At 35.8% G+C, this 17,900-nt stretch overlaps 1 protein-coding gene across 2 annotated transcripts in view; it reads right to left on the bottom strand.

The window, feature by feature from the left end:
* Positions 1 to 15,199, bottom strand: part of TFPI (tissue factor pathway inhibitor) — a 35,061-nt gene extending 19,862 nt beyond the window's left edge. Inside the window, exons 1-3 of one of the 2 annotated variants that reach the window (XM_082056338.1) lie at positions 14,976 to 15,199; positions 9,239 to 9,358; positions 1,559 to 1,759 (exon numbers count right to left, since the gene is read on the bottom strand). In XM_082056338.1, the coding sequence (XP_081912464.1) occupies positions 1,559 to 1,759; positions 9,239 to 9,353 (316 nt within the window). In that variant the 5' untranslated portion in view covers positions 9,354 to 9,358; positions 14,976 to 15,199. The remainder of the gene's footprint in view (positions 1 to 1,558; positions 1,760 to 9,238; positions 9,359 to 14,975) is intronic. The other variant, XM_082056337.1, reaches the window with a different exon arrangement.
* Between the last annotated feature and the right edge of the window lie 2,701 nt (positions 15,200 to 17,900).

Below are 17,900 nucleotides of genomic sequence, written 5' to 3'. Positions count from 1 at the left end.
GACATATTTTGCTGCTGGGCAAGGTGCACATTGCTGAAATGTACCTTCACAGAATCACCGACTGTTAGGGACTGGAAGGGACCTTGAAAGATCATTTCGTCCAATCCCCCTGCCGGAGAAGGAACACCCCAGTGAGGTTACACAGAAAGGTGTCCAGGCGGGTTTGAATGTCTCCAGAGTAGGAGACTCCACAACCCCCCTGGGCAGCCTGTTCCAGTGTTCTGATACCCCCACTGAGAAGAAGTTTCTTCTCAAATATAAGTGGCACCTCTTGTGTTCCAATTTGAACCCATTAGCCCTTGTCCTACCATTGGTTGTCACCGAGAAGAGCCTGGCTCCATCCTCATGACACTCACCCTTTATATATATGTGTAAACATTAATAAGGTCACCCCTCAGTCTCCTCCAAGCTAAAGAGACCCAGCTCCCTCAGCCTTTCCTCATAAGGGAGATGCTCCACTCCCTTAATCATCTTCGTTGCCCTTCTATTGAGAATGAATCCTTCTACCTTACCTCAAAGTCCAAATAAATGAACAGCCAATATGTGAATTCACTTGGGAAAACCTAACATAGTTGGTATACTACCTGGGGGTCATTACACACCTTTGAAGAGTTTTTTATTCTGGATTTTTCCTTCTATTTCTATTGTTTCCCCTCAGTGCCTTCCTCCTTATCACTTCCTCTTTACACAGGGAGACAGATTCCATCTACTTTGCATGAAAGAAAGATCCACACTAGGTATCCAGAGGTAGTTGCCTGTAAGGCTTGAATTCCTTCAGTCTCTAAAAATATCAACTTGTGAAATTTCTAGCTTCACTGGCATTAGCTTCCAGTTTAAAGAATCATACAGTCCTGTGAGGAAGAGAGTTACTTTCACAAGGCTGAATGCCTTAGTCAATTATAAGGATCATTTTTAATAGCAAAAACAGCATTCACAAGGCACCTTCCGTGTATTCTGCTGCCTATCGTATTTTGGATCTCATTTTCCTCTTTCTAATGATTAATTGATGAGGTTTCAACAAAACAGATCTTTTATCACACACAGCCATAACTGAGATTTTTAATGATAATTATTTACTACTGTAGTTTTAATTATGTTTAATCACAGTGGATATCCAATATTCTGGACAACTTGTATCCACTTCTCAAATGGAAGAGAAATCCAGGATCAAAGTTGGGCTGGATACTCTGAAAGCAATCAGGAATATCTGTACTGCCCATCAGTTTAGCCCAGCCTCAAAATCAATCTCACTTTAAGAACTCATTCCAAACAGGGCTCTGGCTAGAAAAATGAGCTTTCTTGCATTGGTTTCTCTGTTCCAGAGGTCCACTAAAAAAAGTCACACCTTTCTGAATCTTGAATGTTTGCTTGCACAATGTAAAATAATTCAGATGACTACAACATCGTATAATACTTGGGAACATAATTAGAGGCATCACACTACTGTATTAATAGGAACTTAAGAGGGCCTCTACTTCCAAAATTCACATGGTTTGTGAATAAGAAATAACAGATGTAGAAGAAAAACTGATAGGAGGATGAGAGAATGGGTACTGGCCTGTTACCACACACGTCTTCTCACATTCTTCCAGTGTTAGAAAGTTGTTTTCATTGCCATGGCATCCACCATATTCAAATATTTCACACTCACGGCTTTGAATATTGAAGTAATAGCGCATGTGGATTGCTTTGCATGGACCTTCATCTGCTTTCATAGCACAGACTGAATGTCCTAGTTTCAGTGGTGGAAAAGCAGCACCTGTAATAAAGGGAAGTAGAACAACTGTTATTAAGTTAGTTTGCTTTATTGCACAGCATAACTTCAAATGAGATTGCTTGCACCTTCTGCTAGAGAGGCACTACATAATATCTGGCCATAAAACTCTGAACACACTAAACACAGATGTGAAAAGAAACCATCATCTGTATTGGAGCACAAATTCCACTCTATCAAACCAATTGTGTGGTTTCAATTTTCAGCCAAAACAGTTCATATTATAAACTTTAACCCCTCATCATAAATCTCTACATTGCTATAGATAGTGTGTTAGTCACAGGAGCTAGTGAACAATTCGGAACAACAAATACATTGAGAAAATCCTAGCGGCTCCCAAGGACAGAGTGACTACCCTTGCATTAAAAAAAAGCAGAATGAGGGTTCTTGGTGCTCTCTTCCATGCATTTCTAATAGTGACCACAGCTCATAAAGTCGTATAGTGAACTGCATGGGATGAACTAAGCAAAACAGCCCTGCAGAGGGCAGCATTCCCCTAACAGATTACACTTTACTGGTAAATAAACCCATCCAGTACAACTGAGAGGTCGTCATTCTGTCTTATTTTCTTTAATCTCACTGTTCTTGCAGGAAGCCATGCAATGATCACGCAAACTCTTGTCCTCATGTTGTTTTTTTTTTGGGGGGGAGTGTTTTTTTGTTTGAGTTTGTTTGGGGTTTTGGTTGTTTTGGTTTGGTTTGGTTTTTTGGTTTTTGGTGAAAAGAAACTGCATATTTTCAAATTGTGTCATTTTTATGTCTTTTAACATACATTATTAGGTCAAGGAATGTTTTTTAAAAAGGTCAAATATATTGTGAAGGAGAGTACTATCAAAGTTTTACACTGTCAATGTCTATAAGGAAATTCTGACTCATGATCTGGTTTGTGATACTGTACCCTTATCAATGTACGGTTTAATATCTTTTCCTGTTTTGCTTTTCCAAGGAAATATTTTACCCTAGAGGATTTTGAAAGCTTTACCGAGCTTGTATGCTTGCAATAGCAGCCAGAAGAACAGACCTGAATTTTTTAATTCATTCTCAGCTATTCAGAACACTGATGTCTCTTAACACATATATGCAAAAGTATCTATCAGTACTCTTTGCAGTGGCCCAGGAAAGAGAGGAGAAAAAACCAAACCAAACCAAAACAACCAAAACCCCAAACAAACTCAAACAAAAAAACACTCCCCCCCAAAAAAAAACCAACACGAGGACAGGAGTTTGCGTGATCATTGCATGGCTTCCTACCAATAACTAAATTAAGTTTCCAGTTTTGATTAAAGGAACCCACAAAAATCAGGATGTATGACATGGTAAAACGGAAATTGGTGTAACTACTACCTACCTGCTTTGTGGATATCTAACTTTAACATATAAATTTGGCTTTATTATATTATATAATCTTTAAATGAAATGCACAGCTGAGATAAATCCTCATAAATACTGAGGTCAATGAAAGCTTACTATTTTTTTTTCCATTTGAGCCATTTATAATTATTAAACCTACCAGAAAGAAACACTCTTCAGCAATAAAATCTTATAGAATTTAAATTCTTGAAAAACTAATAACTTTTATTACATAATTATCATCAATACAAAAATTGTAGCACATAAGTAGATATGCCAAAAATGGGCAACTTGGTGTTAAAATACAGATTGAGATGACTAATTTCAAAATCCTCATTAAATATTCAGTCCCTAAAATAGTCTGTGACTGTTTCCTCATTAGTGAAATTAGATTTACATATTAGGAAAATAGTGAAATTAGACTTACAGATTAGGAAAATAGATTTAAAATTATTGAAAACTGTCTAATAGGAAATGTGGATGAATTAAAAGAAACATTTTAAAAATACGTTAGATTAAGACAATTTCCTATATTGCTTAGCTTGACAAACAAATTTCTGAAATTTGTTTCTTGCCAGTTTCCTTATCTGGGTCTTCCTCTGTTTATGAAGAATTAGGATTTAGAAGTCACAAGTGATTCCAAGTTGGACCTCAAGGGTCTGAGGTTCTCTAACAGTTTTGGGAATCCTTTGGAAGAGAATTAAAAAGGCTCAACTTGAAAAGCTAAGAGGATATTGCATTGCAAAATGAAACTTTGGAATTCCCCCACTTAGTAATAGGGAAAAAATGCCTTTGAAACATCAAAGTATTCAGTAACTTTTGGAATAACCCCTGAAATGGTAAAATCAAACATTCAGAGCTCCACTGAAACGGATCCAACCCAAATGCAGATGGGGTGAGGCCTGGCAGCTGTTTTATAAACATGTTATTTTCTTGGCACACAAGAAATGAGATGTCCTACATGACCTGAGTCAGTGACCTAGTTCAGTCTAGAAGAGGTTATGAGAACTTACTAGGTTTCCTAACTACCGGAATTTCAGACATGGGGTTATGTCAGCTCATTTTGCTTGCTACATTATGCCACACCAGTGTTGTGGGCTATCCACAGAGAAATAGTCTGCAAGCATAGTTGCAAAACTACACAAAGATGATGAACAAATGACTTTAGTAGAGTTTATCTTATGAACTTTATGGTCTCAATTCTTAGCCTGTTTCCACTCAAACCCACAAACTAAATCATTGTTTTGCTTACCTCCTAAGGGCATTCTTCTGCAGTCACAGTGACACTGACCCTTGACAGATGTATAGACATCTGCTGCAAATATAATGACTGTGTCACACTTTTTGGCAATCAGACATTTATCTTTTTAGGAGTGCCAGCAAGTTACCATACTTCGAATAAAATCTGTAGCCTGTAAAACCCCCGGGGCTAAACCCTCTAACTCTGAACAAGAACCAAGTGATTCTGAAGAAAGGAGTCTCACAGGGATTCATGGGAATTGAATCATTCTTGTGTCTGGTAACAGTGAAAGAATTCTTCCCCGTAATCTTACACCTGGGAACACTTAACTCACACAGATGATATTAAATTAGCTTTCCTTCTCAGATGAGAGCAGCAGATGAGAAGGCGAACATGAGTGTTTGGCCAGCAATCTGCACAGATACAAATCTGCCTATACTCACTTCATATGTGGAATATACCTTGAGAAAACTATTTCTTAGTATAAGGCCTCCTCCTCTGCTCTTAAACACTGGAACAGTTTGCTGCTACTAGATTGTAGGTCCTGTGTGAAGATCAGAGGATGTGACATTTAGGGAAGATGTCTGCCAGGAAGGTCAGTGAATGCTTTTCATTGGAAATATGGGAAGCCAAAACTGGAAAGAATTTTAATGGAGTTTCACATTGAAGTTGTGGTATATTTCTATGGGATAAATACCTTGAGGCCTTTTCATGTTGTCTTTAAAATACTCCAGTGAAGTAAAATTCCTAGCAACCTGAACCAGGCATTTCCAGGATTTCACTACGCTTCTTGCAAGACAGGCCTTTTTTTGTAATATACAATATACAGCCTAAATAATCCTTGTTACATATTAAATCATTTTGTACTTCCTTCAGTGCATAGATAGAAAATTTAAAACCATTTAGTCTTTCTTTTGGAAGTCTTTTGTCTCAATTATCTCTATGCTAAACTCTGTTTTTCCAATCTTTTTGTAGGTCCTGCTTTCTAACCCTCTTACAACTCTCCATTGGATCTTTTCCTATTAGTCTGGATTACTGTTAAAGTGTGATGCCCAGAGCTGAACACAACTGTCTACCTGAGGCATTACTGGTGCTAAAGAGAGAAGAATAATTATCCATTATTTTTTGGTGTTGGTTTTGTTATTGTTGTTTGGTGATGGGGTTTTTTGTTTGTTTGCTTTGTTTTCTTTCAATATATCACATAATTACTTGCCTTTTTTTTTTTTTACAATAACATTGCATTTTTTTTAATGCTCTGTAACTTCCACTTACTTTCCAGCAAATATAACGTTCCTATACAGGTGTTCCAACAATTATTTTCCATGTTGTATTTATAAATGCATTGTCACTCCTCCTAAGTACAGCATGCTGCATTTGTAATTTTAAAAAAGAAAATTAGTTTAATTTTCCAGATTGGAGCTGGCTCTGTCGGATATTTATTACTTATTCAGGCTTCTGGTCCAAATAAACTTATAAAATCTATAGAATTATAGGACTGTACTACCCTAGAACAAGAAAATTGAGTTTGTTTTGCTAGAAATACATTAAGTAATGGTTACAGCTGATGCTCACCATCACACAAAAGTGATTACTTAACGTACTAAAAACAAAGTAAAGCAAAGCAAAGCCTCCTCTCCTTCTCTGTCCTCCCTCAAATTTTTAACTTAATTACTTCATTACGTCAGCTACATAGGTTTTCATAATAGAAGGCACCAAGTTTTTGCAGCTCTGTCTTTACAGTCTTTCTGCTTTATAGTCTGTGGTAAGTGCAAAGTAACACTGATGAAATGGCTCACAGTAAGCATGAGTTCTGTGCTGATATCTTACGTCACTACCTCCTCCCTTTTTCCTTCAGTCTTCCTACTTTCAGCAACTGTCAGAAACAGGATGCCAGCCAAGACTATTCCTAAACAGCACAGCCATTCTTGCATTTATATTCATTCACATGACAATTTTTGCAACTCAAGACACGGCTGTTTAGCATATGAACAGCTACTATCAGGTAGCACGCAGTAACGTCACTGTGAGAACTCTCATCAACACAAAGCACTGTCACTACTTTACTAGTAAGCAATATATTACAAAACCAGAAGCAGTGAATAATGTTTCTAATCCTCTTACATGAATACAAGTAAAAAAAGAATACCTTTTCCCCTGACCATTTGGCATAATAAGACTCTAACTTGACTTTCAGACTCTGAAGAATGCATCGGCAGGGCTTAAAAATACATCCTTTTAATTAGACACTGAACTGATTTGTGTATTATACCTATGACACAATAAATAAGGCAGACAACAATATTATTGCACAGCTGTTTTTCACAACAGAACTATATAAATTAAATTGGATCAGAAAAATTTCTGACTTTTCATGTAAAATAATTTCTGGTTTTGTTTACTTAGGTTATGGGTCTGAACCTGATACAAGTTCTGTGGTTATCCTTTTTATAAAGAAATTCCGTCATCTTTCCAGGCTTTCTTGTAAATGTCTCTCTTTGATAAGTGATATCAATACTAAGCACCTTGTCACTAAGGAATAGCTGTTCCTTCTCTCTCCATCTTTGTCAGTTTGACAGCTTCCCACCAGCACACTGTTCAGTGCTCTTCCTACTCATGTGTTTCCTACCCATTTCTTTAAGCAGTCACATTTATTCTTGATAAACTTTCACATATGAATAGAAAACACATTCAACTTGTGAGTCATGCTCTTCAGTCTTTGGAACACCAACTAAAGTGCTCCCAATCACATAAGTTATTACTGAACAACACATATAATATTTTTATCTCTTTAATTTTTGTTATTACCCTTATTTATTGGTGGGAAAATGTCAGAAGAGAACAAATTGAGAATCCTTTTTTATCCTGTTGGACTTGACTTGCAACCTGAATTATTATTGTAATTTAAATACTAACAGACAAAAAACCTTCTTAGATCCAAAAGTACTTGTGATGTCATAATGGATGCACACAACTTATTTTACCCTTTTAATACCTGAAATCTATTGAATTCTAGGGTAAAATATTTCAATATTTTATAACCACATAACTCAGAAAACTAATGCTATCAGTGAAATTGCAGCATACAAAATTTCTACAGTTAAATTCACTGACACCAGAATTTCACTCTCATGAAACTACAAATATAATTTTAAATAGCAACAATAATAATTTAATAGAAATAGAATACTGCAAATATATTTTTAGTAAATACTGCAACTGAGTTTTCATGAGTCACAAAAACAGAGTCCTAGTTTAATTTTTAAGCATCACATTTGATTTATTTATTTATTTTTTTTAAACTTTGAATACAAGTCCAGAAGTTCAGAACTGTTCCTTATACTCAATCAGTTACTGGCTGTATAATCTTACATGACAGGTTGTAAAACAATCAGTGATAAAATAATGCCCAATAAAAAGATTATTTAATTTCCTTGTGATTATTTCTTTATTGTCTTTTATAAATAATGTAAGTAAATAGAGGAAAAAAAATAAGCCAGCAGATTTCTTGTTCTGGTGATGAAGTATGTTATTTTAACAAGCAAGACAATTTGTCCTTCGTGAACCGCAAGATTAGGCTTCTAGGTTTTTATAAAACTAGGACTTGCAGGGTAGAGCAAAGATAAATGTGACTGTGCCCTCAAATAAGAAGGGCATTTATGTACTTCAGGGTTAAAGAGAAACAAATTTATTCTGTATGAAAAAGTTTTGACTACACAACCATGCAAAACATATGCACAATGCAGAATGGTACATGTCTTAAATTGTAGTGACTGATTGTGACACAGTCCAGTCCTAAAGCACTAGTTCATTTGTAGTATATCCATGAGTGCGCACAATTAATATTTTTGTCTCAAGGAACACTGTTGCAAGACTGACAGAGAGAAATAATTTGGATGGAAATTGGACTAGACATGGGCAGATTGAGTAGAGTGCCAACATAAAAAAAAAGGTTCCCCTTAGCTGCATTCCCAGTTAGGCTTCAAAATCAGACCTGCCAAATGGGAGAAGTATCCATTGCATTTCTCTGCAGCTTAAGAAAGAGATCACAATTTTAAATAATTTTCTCAAAGAAAAGAAGAATATTTTAGTGTGGCCCAAAAGTGTAGTTTTCCCTCATCTGCTTTCTGAAAATTGTTTGGGAGGAAAATAAATCTCTTTCATAATGATATCCAGTATAGAAGTTTGATCCACTTACTTAATTCCAATGGAGTGAAAGTGAACAGTGATCTTAGGTAAGAATTCAGGAACCTACCCAGTTCTAGCAGTCACACTTCTGACGTTATTTTTCTTAACAAAAATCTCTTTCTAACTGATGAGTTCTTATTTATGCAGCAATATCAAATCACTTGGGGCTATGTAAAGAGTTTCTTCAAGGCCCAGAAAAACAACGAGGGCAGTAATTGCATCATCTTTAGACCAAACTTTGCAAATTAACTGTGACTCAAGGGAGCTGTGTACAGGACAGAGTAACATCAGTCTGCTATGTTACTCATCATGTTTCTGTTCCACTGGCGTGGTGAGATAGAATCTGAGTTTACCAGCTGTATGTTCATTTCCCTAAGCACGAAACTTTTCCATGGGTCCTAAAGCAGAGTTTTAAAGGAATAATCCTGATATCTAACATAGCTTTTTATTAGAATTAGAAGTTCCAAAAAGTATGGGAAACAGAAGCCTTTATAGATTGCAATTTTGCTAGAGCTTAATGCAAAATTCTGAGTATCTCACTGCCAGAGACAGGGACAGATTGTTAGCTTATTTCCACTTTTAAAAGTTCCCCAGAAAAATTCTCAAGTACAGAATTACATCTATAGTTCATTTTAACGTAGTAGTTTGTGTTTGAGATAGTTCTACGTGCAATTTTTGTAACCTCTTACCCAGAACATCCTCTTCTTCGCCATCTTTTAAGTCAGTAGTTGCATGTCCAGTGATACAGATGAACAGCAAGATAAACATTAAAGGTAAGGAGCATCCCTTCTTTCTTCCTTTCATCTTTTCTGTAAAACATATAAATGAGAATATAAACTTCAATGAAACCCCAGTGCTCTGCAAAAGTCATTTGCAGGGTAGTGCATAGACATATGAGCAGATATACAAACTGGCAGCTTTGGAAATAATGTGAGTTATATTAGTATAATTGTATTGTAAGCACAATGAAAAACAAGACAAGATTTATAGTTGTGCTCAGCTGATTCCAAGTCTTCTATCCCAGCTCCAGTACAGATTAGAGTCAAGACTATTATTTTTAGTTTAAGTCACAATTGACATCATGTCCCAGAATATATAATGATATAAAATGTAACACAATGTACTTCTCACGTCCTGATCAGTTTTACACTGCATATAGTTGGCAGGCATGTCCAGTCCTTCCAAATAAGTTTTACTCTGTCTGCAGACCCTAGATGCGTTACCACGAACATAGGAAATATTTTAACAAATATTTCATCAATTTATATTTACCAAATTCCTGGACTTTTGTGTAAGTTGCATTTCACAGGAGACAGTGAACTTTTTGCAACAGGGGCTTCAATGCTTTAAGAAGTATTTTGTATCTTGTAAATCCCTTTAATAATAAATACCTCACTTAAGTGTAGAGCTATTATCTTTCACATAAGATCAGTGCAACTCTAGTTATCCACACAAAGAAAATAGTTTTATTCCATGGCAGCTGTCATGTTCAGGTTGCCAAAGATGAGGATATGCATGCACATATGAGAGTACCTCAGGAAAACCTCTGCTTTAACATTTTAGAAATAAGTATTTTCCAACTAACTAAAAGTTCCTAAGGATCTCTGAATTCTAATCAGACAATAGGCTCAATATCTCCTTTAGCTACCAAGAGATAGATTCCCTATATTCTCTGACAAGTACAATACTAAACTTTAGCTAACTTGATGTTAACTTAACAGAAATTAAAGATCTGAGGACCAGCCTTCAGACACTGTTTTGTCTTCAGTGTTCTTGTGTACATGCCTGTGAAGGTATCATGTGTGTAACACTCAAAACGTGGGGCAGCAGGGTTCCCGGAGTAGATGAGGTGACCTGGCATGGTGCTTGGGATACAACACTGTGGTAGGAAGGCTAAAGAGGTGATTATGAAGTGACAGGTGACATTAACAGAAGCCATTTTTAACAGATTAAACTTTTCTCTGAGTGATATATCTTTATCTATGAAGTTAGAAGTAAATCATAGCTAGGGTATCTAAGAAAACACAATAAACTATGTCTCAGAAAGGTTAAATCTGCACAAAGAGAAATTAAGCAATGTCCTACAGCTACTCAGAACTGTGCCAGAGCCAGAACGCACAGTTATATCTTCAACACCAAATCAGAACCAGAATTTTCTTTTCTCTCTTGACAACTTACAAATTTTTCCCTCCTGCATACTCAGTGTTTTCCTAACTTGCAGCATCTGTAGTAAAAAAAGAAATACGTTCTTAAAAATAATTCTTAATGAAATTACAGACCAGACTTTGAGTAGCACTAATTACTTGGATATTTTTTTAAATTGACAATTCACTTTAGAAGGCTTCAGTATATATTGTAGTGAAAAACACTGAGAACACTGTGCTATCAATCAGTATTTTAAAACAAATTTTCCTCAAAGATTATTTTTTACTTCTATGAACAAATTTAGAAATTACTGCTTTCTATGAGAGATGTAAAGACTACTCTTGGAATAGGAACAAACTTATTACAAATTCTGAAAGATTATGTAAACTGAGAAAACACAGATGGGCTACAATTGTTCAGTTTCAGGTATTTTTCAAATAAATAGAAGTAGTGTCCTTATTCATTTTCTAACTAGAATTCCAGTTTTACATTTCTATGCTATTTTACACATTAAAACTTCCCATTAAAACTGTATAAATGTAAATACTCCTACATTTTGTAGGACTAGTTTTATACATTTTGTACATTTGGCAATTTTATAACATAACTACTCCTACATTTATACAGTCCTAAAATTACATTTGGCCCTTTGAATGCAACTGTGAGGCTGATGTGGCCCCTGGTGAAAATGAGTTTGACACCCCTAACCTAAAGTATTCATCAGATGAGTCTTGGAGCACAGAAAACTTCAGCCTCATCTTTCTACACTACCTTTTCTCTGACTGATGAAAGCATAAATAATTGTCCAAAACCTCATTACATCGGATATTGTACAAATATAGAGGAAAAATATTGCTTCTCAGTAAAAATAGAATATGTTTACATAAAAGCTAATATACTCCCGCAGACCTTTCTGTGAAGTTCATAAAAACTGTACAAGCCAAGTATTTCCTCCATATAATACATGTATTTCTAATTCACTTGCTGCTAATGCTATTTTCAATATAATTTTTTTAAAATCAGTTATTTTGGATTTTTTTGTTTTCTGGAAGAAGGTTGAACTTTCTTGTGCCCAGATCATAACCTGGATCAACATGTTCAAATGCCTAGTCTTATTTTTTTCACTAGACAGTAAATCTAATTAACTGGTTAACTTCAGAGGTGTACTCAGTTATGAACAGCATATGTCGGAGAAGATGGCAACAATACTAAAGATGGAAAATGAACAGCTGTATTAATAGCAACAGGAAATAAAATGAAGGAAACTGAACAAAGGAGCTATGAGAGAAAATTGAAAGGACTAAAAATAAGCCTATCTTGCCATGAAACAACGATGAGAGGAAAGGAATTACACAATTCCCCATATGTTTTTGCTTCATTCTGTCCCCAGGGGCAGTCTGTCCCTTTTGTAAAGTAAAACCAGTTTCATAAGAGAAACACACAGAAGTAGGTAATTTGTCCTTGTTTTTAAGACAGCTCTCCCTGGTTTCAATGTGAAGAAAAGCTTTAGATATGAAGACTCCATCTTCAGTCTTCACCAATAAATGTATCTAGTTTTGGTTTCTTTAGGAACTGTCAGCTTCTCCTACTTATTAATAGAGAAAATATGACTGTTCGGAATGTAGCCCTAACAAAGAAGAATAGTAAGTACTGGAATTAGACAGGTTTTAGACAGTTTATCCCAAAATCATGATATATGAGAGTCATGTAAACTTCCTAAACTTCATTGATGTTCTTTTTTTTTCTTTTTTTCCAATTTATTTTTGTGTTGCTGTAAACATCTCTGACTTTATCTGGCAGACATCCTCAGAACATACTGAATGCACACCAACAAAATCATGCTAGTTACAAAGCACTTCAAACAGCTATCACTTTATTTTAAAATGCAGAAAAGAGCTATTGCCAGAATCACCTTTTTAAAGTAAATGTAGGAGCTAAAGCAGCTTCCCAGAATGTGGAAGATGGTATCAGCGTCTCTTTTTTTCCAGAGGAGACTTAATATTCCTATTTCTAGAAACAATCCTAATTGCTTTGAGGTAACTGGGAAAGCAACCTGTGTTCTCTTCCCGAAAAGTAATTCAAGGTCCACAGAGTCAGAAGAACACCATGAAGGAAATCAGTGCCTGTTTACTGGAGAACAGACAGCCTGAGTGTCAGTATCTGCTCCTGTTCATGCACTTCACTTGGCAAGGGTTACCAGAGAAACAGAAACAGCCCTTGAAGACGGACCTGGAATCCAATAACTCTGTTTCTCTGTGGGTCTGGTCTAGCTAGAGGTGAGATTTCAAACTCACTAAATGCTCTGGGTATGTTCGCTGAGACACTAATAGTAAGCTTGCTCTTTTACACCTTTGCTTTGTTTCCTAGACATACGGTATCTTGGACCACTTTTCCCCTAACCTCTTAAAATTTCCTCTGACAGAAACTCCGCCTCCTTTTTGTACACTCTCCCTCACTGCCCTTTACATCTGACACTAAACTCTAAAATAATTAACAAAAATTTATAAGTTTTTACCATTAAACTTCCAAAATTAACTTTCCGATGAGATTAAGGATAAATCCAATGCCATTAAGTGTTCTATCTGTCCCGAGTGAAGAAGATTGTAACGCTTTATTTTACCATTATTCTGCATTTAGAATATTAGCTAGATGAGATACAGTTGAGTTTTCTTTAGCAATATTAGTGAAAGTGGATAGTGCACTAAAAGGCTAAATACACTTTAAAGGTCATATAACTACAACGGACATCTGAAATGCATTAGATCTCCAGATTACAAACTATGCAATGTACAATGTAAGGATAAATAATTTAAAACACACTTGGAGATTCTCCAACATGAAAGTTGTACATTTTTTTTTTAAATGGATTTATCAAGCAATTCTCCACATGACTACTTTTTAATGAACCCTTTCATGTGGGATATATTCGACAGGAGAAAAGGCCAGAACCAAATGTGTTTAAATCATCTTTACCTCCTCATTATTGTTCTGTGTGCATTCCACACAAAGTAAACTTGATTACCATTCTTAAATTGAATTTAATCAATAATCCAGATTAATTTACTGTGGATACAGATACTCGTTGCCTTCATAGACAATAACAAACTCTCTCCTAGTGGAATTAAAGAATGAGCAGATTACAAAGCTGACAATTTTTCCCAAGTAGGTGCCTAGCAATTCCTACAGCATGCCTTTGCTGTTCGTATCTATCCTGATAGCTGGACTTCCTGTCTTTGCGTCTGTCCATGAGACAGTCAGGAAGGAAGGTTTATATCTTTACATGTTTTTCACGAAGTACTTTGATGACTAATTTCTAGAGTACTGAGTCACACTGACCTTTCACATACTCTCCCCATCCAAACTGTTATTGAGTTTTCCCCGCTTCACTTTTCCCGTTGTTATGTACCTTTTCCTCATGTAAATTGTATTTCCATTTTCTAAAACATAACTATTTACATTTTAGCTAGCAGTTGTTTTTTTTTGTTTGGTTGGGTTTTGTTGTTTTGTTTAAAATACAGGCTAGTATCACTGTTTTTCATTAAGCAGTTACTAAAATTGAAGCTTATGTCAGTTCTCCCAAGTAAAACATTACAAAAATCAACAATAATATTCTGTATTCTGGGTTCTTTGGGGGGAAGAAGAGGGGTGGTGTTTGTTACATTGGCACCACTGCAAGCCTCATTCAATAACCTCCTCATTGTTCAAGGTTTTTTAGTTTCTTGAGAATTTCAATATGCATTGTGAGTGAAACTGGCTTATAGTAGCATCAGCTTAATTTAATTATCCTAAAATGTCCTTGTACTTCTCAAAATACTAATTGCTGCAAACACTACATGCCTTAGAAGGATTTGAAACAGCCTGGCAGACCACTCTGTCTGAGTCAAGTTTCTCTTAGAGCTACTGCAGTGGAGAAATTATTTTAAAAAACAAGAACTTTTTTTTCAACTCCAGCTATTGAACAAAATAAACATACCTTTAGGACGGCTTTATTTCAAATAACTGTATTGGACTTCAAAATAACTTAGTCTGAGTTTCTGACAACCAAAGATTAGTTGCATTAGTAATCATAAAAGTATATTCATTGTCTTACTGTTTCAAATTTACAAAGAAAAAAAGGCTCCCTTTCTGCAGCACTCATGGCTGGACTTTGAATCTAAACATCAGACTACTGCATCTACCACATTCTGGAGAAAACATGACAGCAGATACTCCTTTCTGCCAGCTCAAGAAAAAAAAAAAAAAATCTCTCTTAAGACTGAAAGTCTGTTCCAAAGTACTCACCAAACTCCTAGCAACAGTTCTCGAAGACAGATGGAATTCCTGAATCAATGCTGAATATGATCCTCCCCTACTAATTCACATTGAAGGGGTGTGGTGTAAAGCTACAAAGGCAGGACTGCAACCTGATCTGCCGACAGCAGGCTCCTGCCTGTGGATTAAGCAGCGAATCGTTTGTTCTTGCTTTTTGCAGAGTGCATGGGTTCACTCTGGGTAGAAGTCAGAGATCTGCAGCCGCAGCAGGGACGACGCTTCCTGTTTAAAGTTTTCAGATCTGCCTGCACTTTAGAGCAACTGTTTTCTAAACAGCACCAGCTGAAATGAAATGCACTTTTAAAGAATGAGAGACAGAATGTTAGGTATACTATTCATCGTACCTTGCAGGCTTTGACATGGCTCATGAAGATGCCATATTCATTGTCTGTTTAAGAGAGATACGTTGTGGTTTACTGTTGTTTTTTGTCTGTTCTTAAATAAAGCCAGGCTAGTCACTCTAGATCTAGGCTGCATCCATCACAGTACTTGGAGCTGTACTACAAAGGCTGTTCTGCCTCCAGCTAGAACATACCGTCTACTTAAAAATCAAGCTACTATGTTCTAAAGCTGAAGTTAAGGATCAGTAGGAGTACCATGGTTGAAGACAGGGATTGGGATCCTAGATGTCATACTGAGACCTTGTAACGTGTGGATGTAGAGACAGATGATCAGAATCTCAGCCCTGGATGTACAGGATTAAAATTTCCCAGATAATGAATTAAACAGCAACAGAGACAGACTAGCTGAAGAACAGTAACTTAGAGCTAGTAGCTGTAACTTATTGCAATTAGTTCTAGGCAAAGACAAACAGGTGAGTTAAATCACTTTCATTGTATTAATGTATATTAATCATTTCTATTCATCTGCTGATCACGATCAAGAAGTTTCTCATGGTCAGTTAACAGGTTAGCTATCTTTGACACTATCAGAAGTGCTCCTGGCAGCTTCTTAGATCTCCCGCCTGTTGCTCCTGACTGTAAGAATGTCTGTATTACTTTTCACAGCAAAGTCAGTGGTCAGCTGAGTCTACTGACTATTAACTGGGTCAATAATCAAATGGATTAACTGTCCAAAAATGGATAAGAAACATGAAGTAAAGGAGCAGTTTAAATGCTGGGGGTGGGGTTCTACATACAGTTACTAATTACTAATTCCTAACTCAGATAAAGCGAGTAGCAACTCAGCTCAGAAGTCAGTTAAACATAAATGATCAGTCTGTCATGTGTGACATGAAGCCTCTGCAAAACATATTTTGGGAGTCCATGTGTTAACAATTAATATCTACCAGTGTTACCCATAAATCTCTTCAAGGATCAAAATGACACCATGATTTAAAGAAATCTCAGTCTGTATGTTTACAATAGAAACAAACCAAATTAAATTTCCAGAAGACTACATACTTCATTTTGCTTTTCTTAGAATGCATCTATCTGGATGAATAGAAAGAATTTCAAACTTGCTCCACTCTACAGGTCATTTACAGACAAGCTGCTTTACTTTTAGTTCTACTAGATCCTGAATAGTCTGAATTTACCAATCTATTCAAATATATTCCTAGTCTAGGGACCTGACCTGGTCAAAACTTCGACAGGGCTTTTTTTGATTTAATGAGAAATATATTTTTTAAATGAACACACAAAAAAGGATTTTCAAATTATGGGTCATAACGTGTTAGCATTGTTGCTTCTTTTCTCACAAGATCTCACTCAAGTCACTCATATTTGGTATGCCAAATAATAATAAATTAATTCTGAAATAAATTGTCCATGCAGACATGGGTGTGTAAAAAAAAAAAAAAAAAAAAGAAAATGCTACAGTTTTAAACCACATTTGTCTTCTTATGGTCAAATAAGTTGAGAATCACATATAAAAAACATACTTAAGGGGAACATATAAGAGAATGAAAACCCTTATTTTGATTAAAACTTAGATTATTGAATCTTTGGTAAATAATAAAACAACATGAGAGTAAAAATACAACCATGTATAGGAAGAACAGATGTCCAGAAGAAAAATTCAAAGGAAACAGTATTTCATTTTAAAATGCATATTTTGCTTTCTGTTTATGTCTTTCTAGTTCCCATGTGCAGTCTTCCTAATTTAGTTGTCAGAAGTGTCTCTGGAATCCCTTGCCTTATTATAACTCTAACCTAAAAAGCTTCAATTGAGACAGAAGATGGAAACAAAACTGTTTTGAACCTTTAGTGGGATCAAAGAATTCCATTCAGCTATGACCTTGCTTAGATAATCACACTAACCTCTGGCTTGCCCTGAAACCTGCTGATAGCTTAAGACAGTTGTCAATAGTTAAAGGTCCACAGCGGGAAAAAGTCCATACAATTCTAAAAAAACATTTTTTTATTCTTTTTTAGAAGGGGCTTTCAAGATGAGCAAGATTAAATTTGTAAGGTCCAAAACTAGTCACTGAAAAGCACTTTTCTAATGTCCTATGGGAATCTAGAAACCTCTCAAACCCCCAAATTTGCAAATCACAAAACTGACCGACCTAGCTTCTCCTTAAGAAATCCTGTAACTGTGGTTATTAATATTTTTATTAAGGTTTGTTGCTGTTCCAAAGAACCTAAGAACCCTTACTTAGGGCATTTCTAACCTTTGAGTATTTGAAATTATCATTATGTTCTCTCTTTACAGTTATTTGTAGCATGTGCTGCATGAATCAATTGCCAATACAAAGATTACAATTTGGAATATCACCATTTCATGTGACTTCTGAGGTTAACCCCCAGAGTCAAGCTCTGGCCAGTTATGCAATAGTAGGATCTGTACACATCACTGAATCAGTGTGAGAGAACACCATTTACAGTACATAAGCCAACAGGCTAGCTACCAAATTCTGCTTGTTTTTCACAGATTACACCGGCATGCAGCAGG

Source organism: Streptopelia decaocto (genome assembly GCF_964273445.1).
Source record: "Streptopelia decaocto genome assembly, chromosome: 6".
Lineage (NCBI taxonomy): Eukaryota > Metazoa > Chordata > Aves > Columbiformes > Columbidae > Streptopelia > Streptopelia decaocto.
Note: the sequence above shows the minus strand (reverse complement) of the source record. Positions and strands in the feature narration are given on the sequence as shown.